The following is a 14,240-nucleotide window of genomic DNA, read 5'->3' as shown; positions in this document are numbered from 1 at the left end:
GCTCTGTCCTCCCCTGGTCTCTGTCCTCCCTGGGCTCTGTGGGCTCTGTCCTCCCCTGGTCTCTGTCCTCCCTGGGCTCTGTGGGCTCTGTCCTCCCTGGGCTCTGTGGGCTCTGTCCTCCCCTGGTCTCTGTCCTCCCTGGGCTCTGTGGGCTCTGTCCTCCCCTGGTCTCTGTCCTCCCTGGGCTCTGTGGGCTCTGTCCTCCCCTGGTCTCTGTCCTCCCTGGGCTCTGTGGGCTCTGTCCTCCCTGGGCTCTGTGGGCTCTGTCCTCCCCTGGTCTCTGTCCTCCCCTGGTCTCTGTCCTCCCCTGGGCTCTGTCCTCCCCGGGCTCCCCGGGCTCTGTCCTCCCCGGGATGGGATCTATTCTTTCACATGTCGGGAGGCGGCGGTGGAAACTTTCTTTCATCCTGGTAACGTGTGTTGGATCTGAATACACTTGCATTTAAACTGCTGCGATGCTGAAAGGTGATCTGTGTTTGTATCGCTTTTCAGCGGTGTTTGGCAGGAGTTACGATGCCTCCCCCCCCTCTGTTTTAACCATGTAAGCGCTGCGCCGTCACACGTGGATTTACAGCTGCCATTTGATTGATAATGGGCGCAATCTGCTGCATTTACCTAGGTTCACGCTATGAATCGCACAGGAAGCACACCAGATACCTGCGCAATTCACATGCGATTCGGTGCGGTGCGATTTGAGCCCCTTCATCATCATTTTGAAGGGGCTCACATCACACTTGGAAGTAGTGCGTGCATCAATTTGAGAAACGCACGGCAACCGGATCGCATGGTCGTTTGGTTACCATGCAATCCGGTGCAGGCAAATGCAGTGCGTTCGTGACTTGCGTTTTGGGATGTCGTTAAAGCAAAGGTCCACATAAAAAGTGAAACTCCGCTTTTTGAAACCCCCCCCCCCCCCCCGTGTCACACAGGGCCGATCCTAGGCAGGGTGCACCCGGGCGCCTGCAGAGGTGGGGGTGCCAAAGTGCCAGAATTCTCCTTTCGCTCCTTCTCTCCTTGTTTGTGTCTGTCCAAAACAAGTGTTCTGAGCATAGGTATGTGTCTGTCCAGAACTAGTGTGTGCGCATAGGGCAGCCTGGCAGTGCTTGGGGGGGGGGGGGGGGGGGGCATCTCTGTGGTTGAGTCATTGCCATAGAAACATTTGTAAAGGGGAGGGGTTAGTAAAATGACCACGCCCATGTGGGGGGTGCCAAAAATATTTCTGCACCCAGGCACCTGTGACCCTAGGATCGGCCCTGGTGTCACATTTGGCACCTTTCAGGGGGGGAATATACTGGTATTTGCACCCACTTCTGGGCATGACTGAGTCACGCCCCCCTCCCATCCCCCCTCCTCCCCTGCTGTCTTCTCGGAAACACACTGGTCCCAGGAGACAGCAGGTGAGGACGGGCCGCACCACTCACGCATGTGCAGTAGGGAACCGGCCAGTGAAGCCGCAACGCTTTACTTCCTGATTCCCTCACCAAGGATAGCGGCGGGGGCAGCCGAGCGATTGATCGGCTTCGGCTGCCGACATCGCGGGCGCTGGACAGTTAAGTGTCCATTTATTAAAAGTCAGCAGCTGCAGTATTTGTAGCTGGCTTTTAAAAAAAAAAATTTGGGTGGACCTCCGCTTTTAAGATTGCAAGGGCAGTGCGACTTGAACGTGGTGCGGTAAATGTGCGCGTGTCGTGGGGTTTCCCACACTGCGTTCTAAGAAACGTGCTGCTGGAAACCTTCGATCCATGCACATTTCCTCCACAGTGTTCTACATGCAGTGCGTGTGCGATCTGCTGCGGGTGTCAATAGATTCCTAATGACGCCCTAAACGCAGTGCGTTTGCCTACACCAGATCGATCGCAGAGTTGCGTTCATGTGATCTGGTTACAGTGCATTTTTAAAAGCAGTGCATGCATTTCTTTTGGTGCGATTTGAACCTGCTCACATCACACTGAATTCCAAGCCTAGAGGTGAGATGTGGGGTCTTATCGACCTCAGATCCCCCTGTAAAGAGGACCTGTCATGCACTATTCCTATTACAAGCGATGTTTACATTCCTTGTAATAGGAATAAAAGTGATCAAAAAAAAAAGAATGTAAAAAGAAAGTCCCAGATTCGTCGTCGTATCTCTGAGTTGCGCCGTCGTATCTATGCGCCTGATTCTTAGAATCAGTTACGCATAGATTTCCCTTGATCCGACAGGCGTAAGTCTCTTACGTCGTCGGATCGTAACTGCATATTTACGCTGGCGGCTAGAGGCGTGTACGCTGATTTACGCGTCGAAATATGTAAATCAGCTAGATACGCGAATTCACGAATGTACGCCCAGCCGACGCAGTACAGATATGCCGTTTACGTTAGGCTTTTCCCGGCGTAAAGTTACCCCTGCTATATGGTGGCGTTAAGTATGGACGTCGTTCCCGCGTCGAATTTTGAATATTTTACGTCGTTTGCGTAAGTCGTCCGTGAATGGGGCTGGACGTAATTTACGTTCACGTCAAAACCAATATGTCCTTGCGGCGTATTTGGAGCAATGCACACTGGGATATGTCCACGGACGGCAAAAAAACATCAATCACGTCGGGTCATGGCTATTTTACATAAAACACGCCCCCCTGTTCCAAATTTGAATTAGGCGGGCTTACGCCGGCCGATTTACGCTACGCCGCCGCAACTTACGGAGCAAGTGCTTTGAGAATACAGCACTTGCCCGTCTAAGTTGCGGAGGCGTAACGTAAATCGGATACGTTACGCCCGCGCAAAGATACGCGGATGTATGAGAATCTGGCCCAAAGTGTCAAACTAGAAAAATAAAAGTAAAATTAACAATAAAAAAAAAAGTGTTTAAAAAATTGCTGCGCAAATACCATGCGAGATAACACGTTGCAACGACCACTATTTTATTCTCTAGGGTCTCTGCTAAAAAAACATATATAATGTTTGGGGTTTTTATGTAATTTTCTAGCAAAAAAAAAAAGAAGTTTTTTTTACATGTAGGAGAGAAGTGTTATAATTGACTTGGTAGGCAAGTGGTTAATGACATCCCCCAGATCGGTTCGCAGATCGCAGTGCGAACTGTGGATTCGGACAGGAATTGGATCGCATGGGTGAGAACAGCCATGCGATCTGATTTCGGTGCGGGGGGGAAAAAAGGTTTGTGCACCCTTTTTTTTTTTTTTTAAATCCAATGCGAGTTCAGCCATGCAACTGTATGGCTGAACTCGCATTGCAGGTGATTGGCACCTGCGGTGTGGGTGCGAATCACATGCGATGTCGGAGACCACTATAGTGTGAACCTGGGCTTATGGCAATAAACACCTGACAGAGCTTCTAACCCTTCTCTGCCCCAGGAGAGAGAAAATAGCCGCTCTAGGTGGGAGCCTTGATGGAGATCCTCCATGCAGATATCACAGGTGCAGGCAATGAATTCAGCACGACGGGAACAAAGGATGTTTCTGGACAGCCGCACTCTGAACAATGGTTGTTTTTCTTGAATTAGGAACGGCACTACAAGTCACAGCAAAAAAAACAAAAACCTGGGCATTTGACGCGCTTTGCACTAAATCTAGTGCTTAAACATATAATTAAGCACTAGATTTAGTGCGAAACGCGTCAGATGCCCAGGTTTTTGTTTCGTTTGCTGCGACTTGTAGTGCCATTCCTAATTCAATAAAAACAACCATTGTTCAGAGTGCGGCTGTCCAGAAACATCCTTTGTTCCCGTCTTCTCTACCCCAGCGTCTCCTCTATACTTGTAATCATTAGAACATTTCTTTGTATTCTATAATTTTATATTCTCTTGTGTGTGTATTGCAGGGCACTCTGTAGAGGTTTCAATGGACTCGGGTTGTTGCTGTGTGAATTCTGCAGGCGCTGTCCTCGGGACTCTGGTGACCTTTGTACTGCTGTGGTTGGGATATCGCCTGGGTGTCATCTACCAGCTCTTCCACAAGGTGAGACTTTTAGGCCTCTTTCACGCGGGCGAGGAGGACCATACATCAGCACCTTGTTTATGTGGCTGGAGCTGCATGCAGGGAGCCTGTGTCTCTCTATGGGGATGCAGTAGCTGTAAGGACACAGCCGCTTGTCGTAATGTGAGGGGAGGGGAGGGGAGGAGAAGTGACACTGAAAGCTCACTGTCTGCACGACATCAGGAAGAGCAGACGTGTCCTTACAGCTACTGCATCCCCATAGACCAGGGGTCTTCAAACTACGGCCCTCCAGTTGTTCAGGAACTACAATTCCCATCATGCCTAGTCATATCTGTGAATGTCAGTGTATTGCAATGCCTCACGGGATGTGTAGTTCTACAACAGCTGGAGGGCCGTAGTTTGAGGATCCCTGCTATAGCGAGACACTGGCTACCTGCATGCAGCGTCAGCCACATAAACAAAGTGCTCATTAACACTTGCTGACTGCTTAACACTAGATATACATCATTACCTTGACGTTAAATAGCGGGGTTGCTTCCATGACCCCCATATTTTTATTTACGTTCGGCGATCGGCTGTCCGACTGCCTGACGAACATATACCGTATATATACTCGAGTATAAGCCGAGTTTTTCAGCCCTTTTTTTTTTAGGGCTGAAAATACCCCCCTCGGTTTATACTCGAGTCAGTGTACCTGAATTCTTCACAGGCGTCCATTTTTTAAAAGTCGCGGCTTCCTCCTGGCGTTCCGTTCCGTGATAGGCATTTGACACTGTGTTCCGCCAATCACGGACGTCCTCTTGGTCGAGGATGAAAGAATGTCCGCGATTGGTGGAACACTGAACACAGTGTCTGCTGAGAAACCGAGTCCGGGGATGAGAGGACCTCCGTGATAGGCGGAACACAGTGTCAAATGCCTATCACGGAACGCCAGGAGGAAGCCGCGACTTTTAAAAAATGGATGTCTGTCAAGAATTCAGGTACTCGGGCACAGTGAGACTGCAATAGGCACAGTGAGGTATGGCACAGTGAGACTGCAATAGGCACAGTGAGGTTGCAAATGGGCACAGTGAGGTATGGCACAGTGAGACTGCAATAGGCACAGTGAGGTATGGCTCAGTGAGGTTGCAAATGGGCACAGTGAGGTGTGCAAATGGGCACAGTGAGGCGTGCAAATGGGCATTGTTGACCCTCTTTTCCGCTTACAGTAACTGCTGCATTCTCACCCTAGGCTTATACTCGAGTCAATACGTTTTCCCATTTTTTTGTGGTAAAATTAGGTCCTCGGCTTATTTTCAAGTATATACGGTACGTCAGCAGAATGGTTTGGCTGGGCAAAGAAATGTACCTGTACGTTGCTTTGAAAATCCCACCATGCCTGCGGGACCCACGGACTCGATGTCCGCCGGTGTCCTGCGATCGTGTCACGGAGCTGCAGAACGGGGGGGGGGGGGGATGCCTGTGTAAACAAGGAATTTCCCTGTTCTGCCTAGTGACAGGACACTGATCTACTGCTCCCTGTCATCGAGAGCAGTGATCATTGTCGAGTCACAGGTAGCCCATCCCCCCCACAGTTAGAATCACTCCCTAGGACACACTTAACCCCTTCCTTTCCCCCCTAGTGTTTAACCCCTTCCCTGCCAGTGTAATTTACACAGTAACCAGTGCATTTTTATAGCACTAATCGCTGTATAAATTACAATAGTCCCAAAATAGCATCAAAAGTGTTCGATGTGTCCGCCTTAATGTCGCAGTCACAATAAAAGTTGCAGATCGCCACCATTACTAGTAAAAAATGCATAAAAATGCCATAAAACTATCCCCTATTTTGTAGACGCTATAACTTTTGCACAAACCAATCACTATACGCTTATTGCGATTTCTTCTACACATTTTTGGTAAAAAAACAGAAGAATACATATCGACCTAAACTGAGAAAGAAATATGGTTTTTTATATATATTTTTGGGGATCTCTCTCTCATAGCAAAAAACACAGATTTTTACTTGTAAGGAACAAATGTTCTCTCTCTCTCTCTCTCTCTCCCTCTCCCTCTCCCTCTCCTGTAGTTGTACTACAATGAATCCTTCTGAACCTTGCACACAGTTGTTCAAAGTGAAGGGGAAGTGAAAGGTCTTGGAGAATGAGTAGAGATCATGTGAGGGGACAGGCAGGACGACCGGTGACAATCGAAATCAGTAAATTGAGATCAAGCTCAGAATGTAGCATTGTCTTAGAGATGGCTTACTATGATTTTTGCTGCACACTGTGAGCTTCTCACAATGTGCATTAAGCAAAGAAGAGGGGCGTATATACTCGAGTATAAGCCGAGTTTTTCAGCAAATTTTTTTTGTGCTTTAAATGCCCCCCTCGGCTTATACTCGCGTCACCTTTTTGCGCCTGATCTCCTGGACTTTGGGGACCCAGCACACATGTAGCCCCACTCTTCCTCTACAAGTGTGCAAAGTTTGTTGTCTCGGGGACCTACGGCCGGGGAGCACCGATTTTTCAAAGCCGGGAACCCCTTCCATATACTCCCATGTTAAAGCGGTTGTATACACTCAGGGTATACTTGCACCAGTGGCGGTCCGTCTATAGGGGGTGCCCAGACGCCTCCCCCCCTCCTGTAGTCATAAAAAAAAACGGGCCCTTCAAGGCTTTTAAAAATTTGTTTTGCAGCGCCGCGCAAATAACATACACTCATGCATTGCATGAGTGTATGTTATTGTGGCCAGCCTATTCAGATAACCGGACATTGGGCGCCGATTATCTGAATAAGGACAGCTGGTTGGCTGTGCGGAAGTGCCTATCAGACGGCCGTCTCAGCCAATCAGGTTCACTGATTCTGGTTATCAGTAACCTGATTGGCTGAAACGTCATCGAGGGACCGTGGAAGGAGGATGGCGAACCCCAGAAAGGTAAGTGCCGGGCGGGGGGGCAATCTGACTGGCAGCATTTTACAGGGCACAGTGGGGACAATTGATGTGGGCACAGTGGCGACAATTGATGTGGGGACAATTGATGTGGGCACATTGGCGACAATTGATGTGGGCACAGTGGCGACAATTGATGTGGGCACAGTGGCGACAATTGATGGCATGGCACAGTGGCTGCATTTGATGGGCACAGTGGCTGCCTTTGATGGGCACAGTGAGGCTGCAATTGTCTTTTTTTTTTTTCATTTGTTTGCGCCCTCCTAAAAATTTTGAGCACCAGCCGCCACTGACTTGCACCTACAGGTAAGCCTACATTAAGGCTAACCTGTAGGTGCTTGCAATATCTCCATAAAGGGGTTGTAAAGGTAAAAAATGTTTTCCCTAAATAGCTTCCTTTCCCTTAGTGCAGTCCTCCTTCACTTACCTCATCCTTCCATTTTGCTTTTAAATGTCCTTATTTCTTCTGAGAAATCCTCACTTCCTGTTCTTCTGTCTGTAACTCCACACAGTAATGCAAGGCTTTCTCCCTGGTGTGGAGAAAGCCTCTTGAGGGGGGAGGGGGTGAGCAGGCGAGTCAGGACACTCTACTTTGCAGATAGAGAAAGGAGCTGTGTGTTAGTGGGCTTCCTGACACTCCTGCTCGCCCCCTCCCCCCTCAAGAGGCTTTCTCCACACCAGGGAGAAAGCCTTGCATTACTGTGTGGAGTTACAGACAGAAGAACAGGAAGTGAGGATTTCTCAGAAGAAATAAGGACATTTAAAAGCAAAATGGAAGGATGAGGTAAGTGAAGGAGGGCTGCACTAAGGGAAAGGAAGCCATTTAGGAAAAAAAAATTGTACCTTTACAACCCCTTTAACCTACATGGTTAAGGAGATATTTGCAGAAAAACAGGCACCGATGCAACAGCGCAGGCGCACTGATCGCAGCGGCTCCTGAATGGGAGCCTGCCGGAAATGTGCGCATGCGCAGGGATCGTGCCGTTCCTCGCACATGCGCGGGAGTGACGTCATCGCTACTCCGGCCAGTCACAGCGCCGGAGCAGCGATACCCAGAAGTCATTCCGGTATCATGGCAGCGACGGAGGACTTGTTCGAGGACCGTTGGGGGGGCTTCGATCTAAAGTAAGTAATTGATAATGAGCTAGTATGCTAGTCATACTAGCTCATTATGCCTTTGCCTTGCAGGTTTTTTTATTTTTTTTACGGGTATACAACCGATTTAAACGTTAATTTATGCGATGACTTTGGGGACCTGGTAACTGCCATAGACTCCCATGTTAAATGTCAGTCTAGTCATGGGCACAGTGAGGCATGCACATGGGCACAGTGAGGCATGCACATGGACACAGTGAGGCATGCAGATGGACACCCTAGGCTTATACTCGAGTCAATACGTTTTCCCAGTTTTTTGTGGTGAAATTAGGTGCCTCGGCTTGTATTCGGGTCGGCTTATATTCGAGTATATACGGTAGCCTGGTTCTGTGTTTAAGGTTTTTTTTTGCTTGAGATTAATTGTTCAGTGTTCTGCATTTCAAAATGTGGTCATTTTCAAATATGCAACATCATTTTGGGATCTTCAGATACCTGAAGAAATGAATAAAATCATATTTTCTTCCCCCTTGCGGTAGAAATGATTGGACCGGTACTGACCCGTGTGTTACATTGCTTGTCTGCTCTTCTGTCCTTTGCAGGTGGAAACTCAGAGTCCTCGCCATGGAGGAGAGGTGGTCGCTAAAGTCCTACAATCCCACGGCGTGCGATACGTGTTCACGCTGGTTGGCGGCCATATCTCGCCCATCCTGGTGGCCTGTGAAAAGCTGGGAATAAAAGTGGTGGACACGAGGCAGGAGGCCACCGCTGTCTTTGCAGCCGATGCAGTGGCCAGACTCTCAGGTAACTTACTCTCCATTATTTAAAGCCAAAATGTTTTCTTTAGATTAAGGGAAGAACAGCGCAGGGAAGATTTGGCTCCTCCTCTTTTTATTGCCAGCTGTGCTCCTACTGGGGAGATTTCTCCTCACTTCCTGTCAAAACAGGAAGTAAGTAAACCCCCCCCAAGTCTCTGATCATGCTTTTATTGCTGTCCATAACTTCCTGTATTTGTGACAACTAACTATTCCTTGCATTACAAGTACAGTGGAACCTCAGATTGCGAGTAACGCGGTAAACAAGGGTTTTGGAATACAAGCATTTTTTATTTATTTTTTAATACTGTCTCGGTTTGCAAATGTCTCGCAACACGAGCAGGAGTCAAGCCTCTGCAGTACCGCATTTGGCTAGAGGTTCGGGGGCGCCGGTGATACTCAGAGCCGTTCGAAAATACTCAGAAATACACAGTTCCTGAGCCTTTCTGAGGGTGTCCGAGTGTAGCCGAGCGACACTCCACGACTGTGCGCAATTTTTAAGCATGAAATGTTAGGTATCTATTTACTCTGTGTAACATCATCTTTCACATTATACAAAAAAATTTGGGCTAACGTTAGTGTTTTTTTTAATTCATGAAACAGTTTATCCCATGTAACACAAAAAGTTGCAACAACTGCCATTTTATTCCCTAGGGTCTCTGCAAAAAAAAAAATATATGATTTTTACATGTAGGAGCGAAGTACTAGAATTGGCCCGGATGGGAAGTGGTTAAGAAGGGCTAAATTAGTCCTTAAGCCGGACTTTCCATTTGTGGAATAAGAAAGGTGTATGAAGGGGTTGATACTGGTGTGCGGCTCGTGATTACCACCGCCGTGGATCTTGATTACAGATGGGCTCTTGTGCCGTCACTCGGAGTCTCTGTATTGGAGAGGAGGTGAAATCGACAAACTGCGTGTCCACATACTTTTTATAACTGTTTTTTGTGACGCAGGTACTGTGGGTGTGGCCGCAGTGACGGCTGGTCCGGGGTTAACCAATACTGTAACCGCCATTAAGAATGCTCAGATGGCCGAATCCCCGCTATTGCTGATTGGTGGAGCAGCTGCCACTCTATTGCAAGTAAGTAAATTCAACAGTTCTATTCTGTGACATTGGGGTAGTGCATTATATTTGAACATTAGTCTGATTAGACCGGGGTCTCCAAACTTTCCAAACAAAGGGGCAGTTTACTGTCAAATTTTAGGGGGGCCGAAATGTAGCCAGTGAGTAGAAACTGCCCCGGGATCATTGGGAGTAGACCGTGGGCCCGATTCAGATACATTGGCGTATCTGTCTGGCCCGCGTAACGTATCTCTGATACATTACGCCGCTCTAACTTTGGGCGCGAGTTCTTAATTCACAAAGAACTTGCGCCCTTAGTTAGAGCGGTGTAGCGTATGTGTTGCGGCGTAAGGCCGCCTAATTCAAATGGGGATGTAGGGGGCGTGTTTTATTTAAATTCCCCTTGACCCCGCGTTTTTTTTTTGTTTTACTTGAACGGCGCATGCACCGTTCTTGAAAACATCCCAGTGCGCATGCTCGAAAATCTGCCGCAAAACGTCATTGCTTTAGACGTGAACGTAAATTACGTCCATCCGTATTCGCGAACGACTTACGCAAACGACGTAAAAAATTCAAAACTCGGCGCGGGAACGACGGCCATACTTAACATTAGATACCCCTCACATAGCAGGGGTAACTATACGCCGGAAAAAGCCGAACGCAAACGACGTAAAAAAAAAAAAGCGCCGGGCGGTCGTTCGTTTCTGAATCGGCGTCGCTCCTCATTTGCATATTCCTCGCGTAATAATACAGAAGCGCCACCTAGCGGCCGGCCTGGAATTGCAGCCTAAGATCCGACGGTGTAAGTCACTTACACCTGGCGGATCGTAGGGAGATCTATGCGTAACTGATTCTCTGAATCAGGCGCATAGATCCGACCGTCGGAACTCAGAGATACGGCAGCGTATCAGGAGATACGCCGTCGTATCTCTTTCTGAATCTGGCCCACTGTCTCTGACTTGGTTTGTCAGTGGAAGTAAAAATTACATAGCACCTGTGGTCAGTTGGAGGAGGAATAGTGTCCCCTTATTGGTAATAGTAGGAGGAATTATGCCTCATTGTTGGTGTCAGTGGGAGAAATAGTGCCCCATCATCTGTATCAATGGGAGAAATAATGCCCCATCATTGGTATCAGTGGGAGGTATAGTGCCTCTTCATTGGTAACCATCGGAGGAATTTTACCCCATCATTGGTGTTGGTGAATGGAATAGTGCCCCATCACTGGTATCAATGGGAGGAATAGTTCCCTATCGTTGGTGTCAGTGGGGGGAATAGTGCCCCACCATTGGTGTCAGTTGAAGGAATAGTGCCCCGTTATTGGAGTCAGTGGGAGGAATAGTGCGCCATCGTTGGTGTCAGTGGGGGGAATAGTGCCCCATCATTGGTGTCGGTGAATGGAATAGCGCCCCATCATTGGTGTCGGTGGAAGGAATAGTGCCCCATCATTGGTATCACAGTGGGAGGAATAGTACCCCATTGTGTCAGTTGAAGAAATAGATCCCAAACTTGGCACACATGTAGCCCCCATTTTTCTCTACAAGTGTGCAACGTTTTTTTTGTCCAGGGGGACCTACGGCCGGGGAGCACCGATTTTTCAAAGCTGGGCACCCCTTCTATAGACTCCAATGTTAAACAGTCATTTCTCTGGTGACTTTGGGGACCCGGTACTGGCCGGTCGTAGGTCCCCTCGATCCCAAACTTGGCACACATTATATTTTTTCCGTTTTTGATTGTATATTGTGCGTATATCACAATTTTTGTTGCAGCTCATTTATTTTCTGTTTCACTTAGTTAGTTAGCGCAGTATCACATTTTCTCTTGTCTATTTTGGCACACATGTAGCCAAATTTCTCCTCTACAAGTGTGCAAAGTTTGTTGTCTGGAGGACCTACGGCCGGGGAGCACCGATTTTTCAAAGCCGTGCACCCCTACCATAGACTCCCATGTTAAATGTCAGTCTAGGCATGGGCACAGTGTGGCATGGGCACAGTGAGGCATGCACATGGACACAGTGAGGCAAAGTGAGACACAGTGAGGCATGCACATGGACACAGTGAGGCAAAGTGAGACACGGTAAGGCATGCAGATGGACATCCTAGGCTTGTACTCGAGTTAATACGTTTTCCCATTTTTTTGTGCTAAAATTAGGCTTATATTCGGGTCGGCTTATACTCGAGTATATACGGTGCTACTGTAATTGAGTGGATTATAGGATTTTACAAGCATTTTAAACCAGGGCTTATTTTCGGGGTAGGGCTTATATTGCAGCCCTCCTGAAAAAAAACGCTAGGTCTTATTTTCGGGGAAACATGGTAGCAAAAAATGGCCTGGACATGATGCTGCTATAAAAAAAAAAAGTGAATTTTTATGGGGGTGGCGAGTAATCCCGGGATTTGTTAGATGTAATACCAGGATCCCCAACAGGGGGTCCCATCACTGGGGCCAATATAAGAGAAGTGTGAGATTTGCCCAGTTGTGTAGAGTGAACCTTCCATACACATGTCATGTATGTATCATGTAGTACACATGCTCATTATTATGTTTTGTTCTTTGTCCACCAGGGGAGAGGAGCTCTGCAGGATATAGATCAGATGTCGCTCTTCAAACCTATATGTAAATTCTGTGCTTCTATCCGCACCATACGAGACATAGCGCCTATCCTGCGCAGAGCGCTGGCCGAGGCCCAGTCTGGAACACCGGGTGAGGAGTGCTCTTCATGTTACCTTGATATTATTTTGGCACCTGTTCCATTTTATTTTTTAACCACTTGACCTCCGGGAAGATTTGGACAATTGCGCAGTTCCCAAATAAAATGAATGTGTTTTTTTTTTTACAATTGGCGTTTTTTTTTTTTGTATTTGATTAGCTCTGCAGTTTTTTTTTTTTGCGCTGTAAACAAAAAAAGAGCGTAAATTTTGAAAAAAATAAGTGTGTGTGTGTGTATATTATTTATAATTATATATATATATATATATATATATATATATTGCTATAATAAATATCATTAATGAATTTAAAACAAATTTTCTTCATCAGTTTAGGCCAATATGTATTCTTCTACATTTTTTATGTAAAAAAAAAAACTGCAATAAGCGTATTTTGATTTGTTTGCGCAAAAGTTATAGGGGCAGATCCACAAAGATCTGCACCCGCGCAGCGTATGTGAGATACGCTACGCCGCCGTAACTTATTTGTGTTTGGTTTGAATCCAGAAAGAATTTGCGCCGTAAGTTACGGCGGCGTAGTCTATCTCTCGCGGCGTAAGGGCGCGGAATTCAAATGCGGCGAGTAGGGGGCGTGTTTCATTTAAATGAAGCGCGTCCCCACGCCGAACGAACTGCGCATGCCCCGTCCGTCAAAACTCCCAGGGTGCATTGCTCCAAATGACGTCGCAAGGACGTCAGTGTTTTCGACGTGAACGTAAATGGCGTCCAGCCCGCAAACGACGTAGAATATTTAAATTATACGCGGGAACGACGGCCATACTTAACATTGAGTACGCCACCAAATAGCAGCTTTAACTATACGCCGGAAAAAGACGGAAAAAAAACGACGTAACAAAATGCGACGGCCGCTCGTACGTTCGTGGATCGTCGGAAATAGCTAATTTGCATACTCGACGCGGAATACAACGGAAACCCCACCCAGCGGCCTCCGGAAAATTGCATCTTAGACCCGACGGCGTACTAAGGCGTTCGCCTGTCGGATCTAACACAGATGCTGTCGTATCTGTTTGGTGGATACCAAACAAAAGATACGACGCGCAAAATTTTAAATTACGCGGCGTATCAACAGATACGCCGGCGTAATGTCTTTGAGGATCTGCCCCATAGCGTCTACAAAAAACCTATCCAATACATTTTTTTTTAAGAATGACATTTTCTTTATAAATTTAGGCCAATATGTATCCCTCTACATATTTTATGTAAAAAAATAAAATAAATACGCAATTAGCGTATTTTGATTTGTTTGCACAAAAGTTATAGCATCTACAAAATGGGGAATATATTTATGGCATTTTTATTATAAAACCTATCCAATGTTAAGAATGACATTTCTTTATAAATTTAGGCCAATATGTATTCTGCTACATATTTTTGGTAAAAAAATAATAATCGCAATAAGCGTATTTTGATTGGTTTGCACAAAAGTTATAGCGTCTACAAAATAGGGGATAGTTTTATGGAATTTTTATTATAAAACATATCCAATAATTTTTTTTTTAAGAATGACATTTCTTTATAAGTTTAGGCCAATATGTATTCTGCTACATATTTTTGGTTAAGAAAAAAATCCCAATAAGTGTATATTGAAACTATGGGATAGATTTATGGAATTTGTATTTATTTATTTTTTGCGATATTGTGGCGGACAATCTGACACTCGGTGCTAAAAGTATGCACTGTCAC

The 14,240-nt window shown here is 46.7% G+C and overlaps 1 protein-coding gene across 2 annotated transcripts in view; it reads left to right on the top strand.

The window, feature by feature from the left end:
• Positions 1-14,240, top strand: part of ILVBL (ilvB acetolactate synthase like) — a 79,700-nt gene that overhangs the window by 40,522 nt on the left and 24,938 nt on the right. For both annotated transcript variants that reach the window (XM_040326293.1, XM_040326292.1), the window contains exons 2-5: positions 3,814-3,950; positions 8,556-8,757; positions 9,722-9,849; positions 12,393-12,531. In XM_040326293.1, coding sequence (XP_040182227.1) covers positions 3,834-3,950; positions 8,556-8,757; positions 9,722-9,849; positions 12,393-12,531 — 586 coding nt within the window. In that variant the 5' untranslated portion in view covers positions 3,814-3,833. The remainder of the gene's footprint in view (positions 1-3,813; positions 3,951-8,555; positions 8,758-9,721; positions 9,850-12,392; positions 12,532-14,240) is intronic.

This window comes from Rana temporaria, chromosome 10 (genome assembly GCF_905171775.1).
Source record: "Rana temporaria chromosome 10, aRanTem1.1, whole genome shotgun sequence".
Classification (NCBI taxonomy): Eukaryota; Metazoa; Chordata; class Amphibia; order Anura; family Ranidae; genus Rana; species Rana temporaria.
The sequence above is the reverse complement of the archived record's forward strand: the minus strand, read 5'-3'. Positions and strand labels throughout refer to the sequence as shown.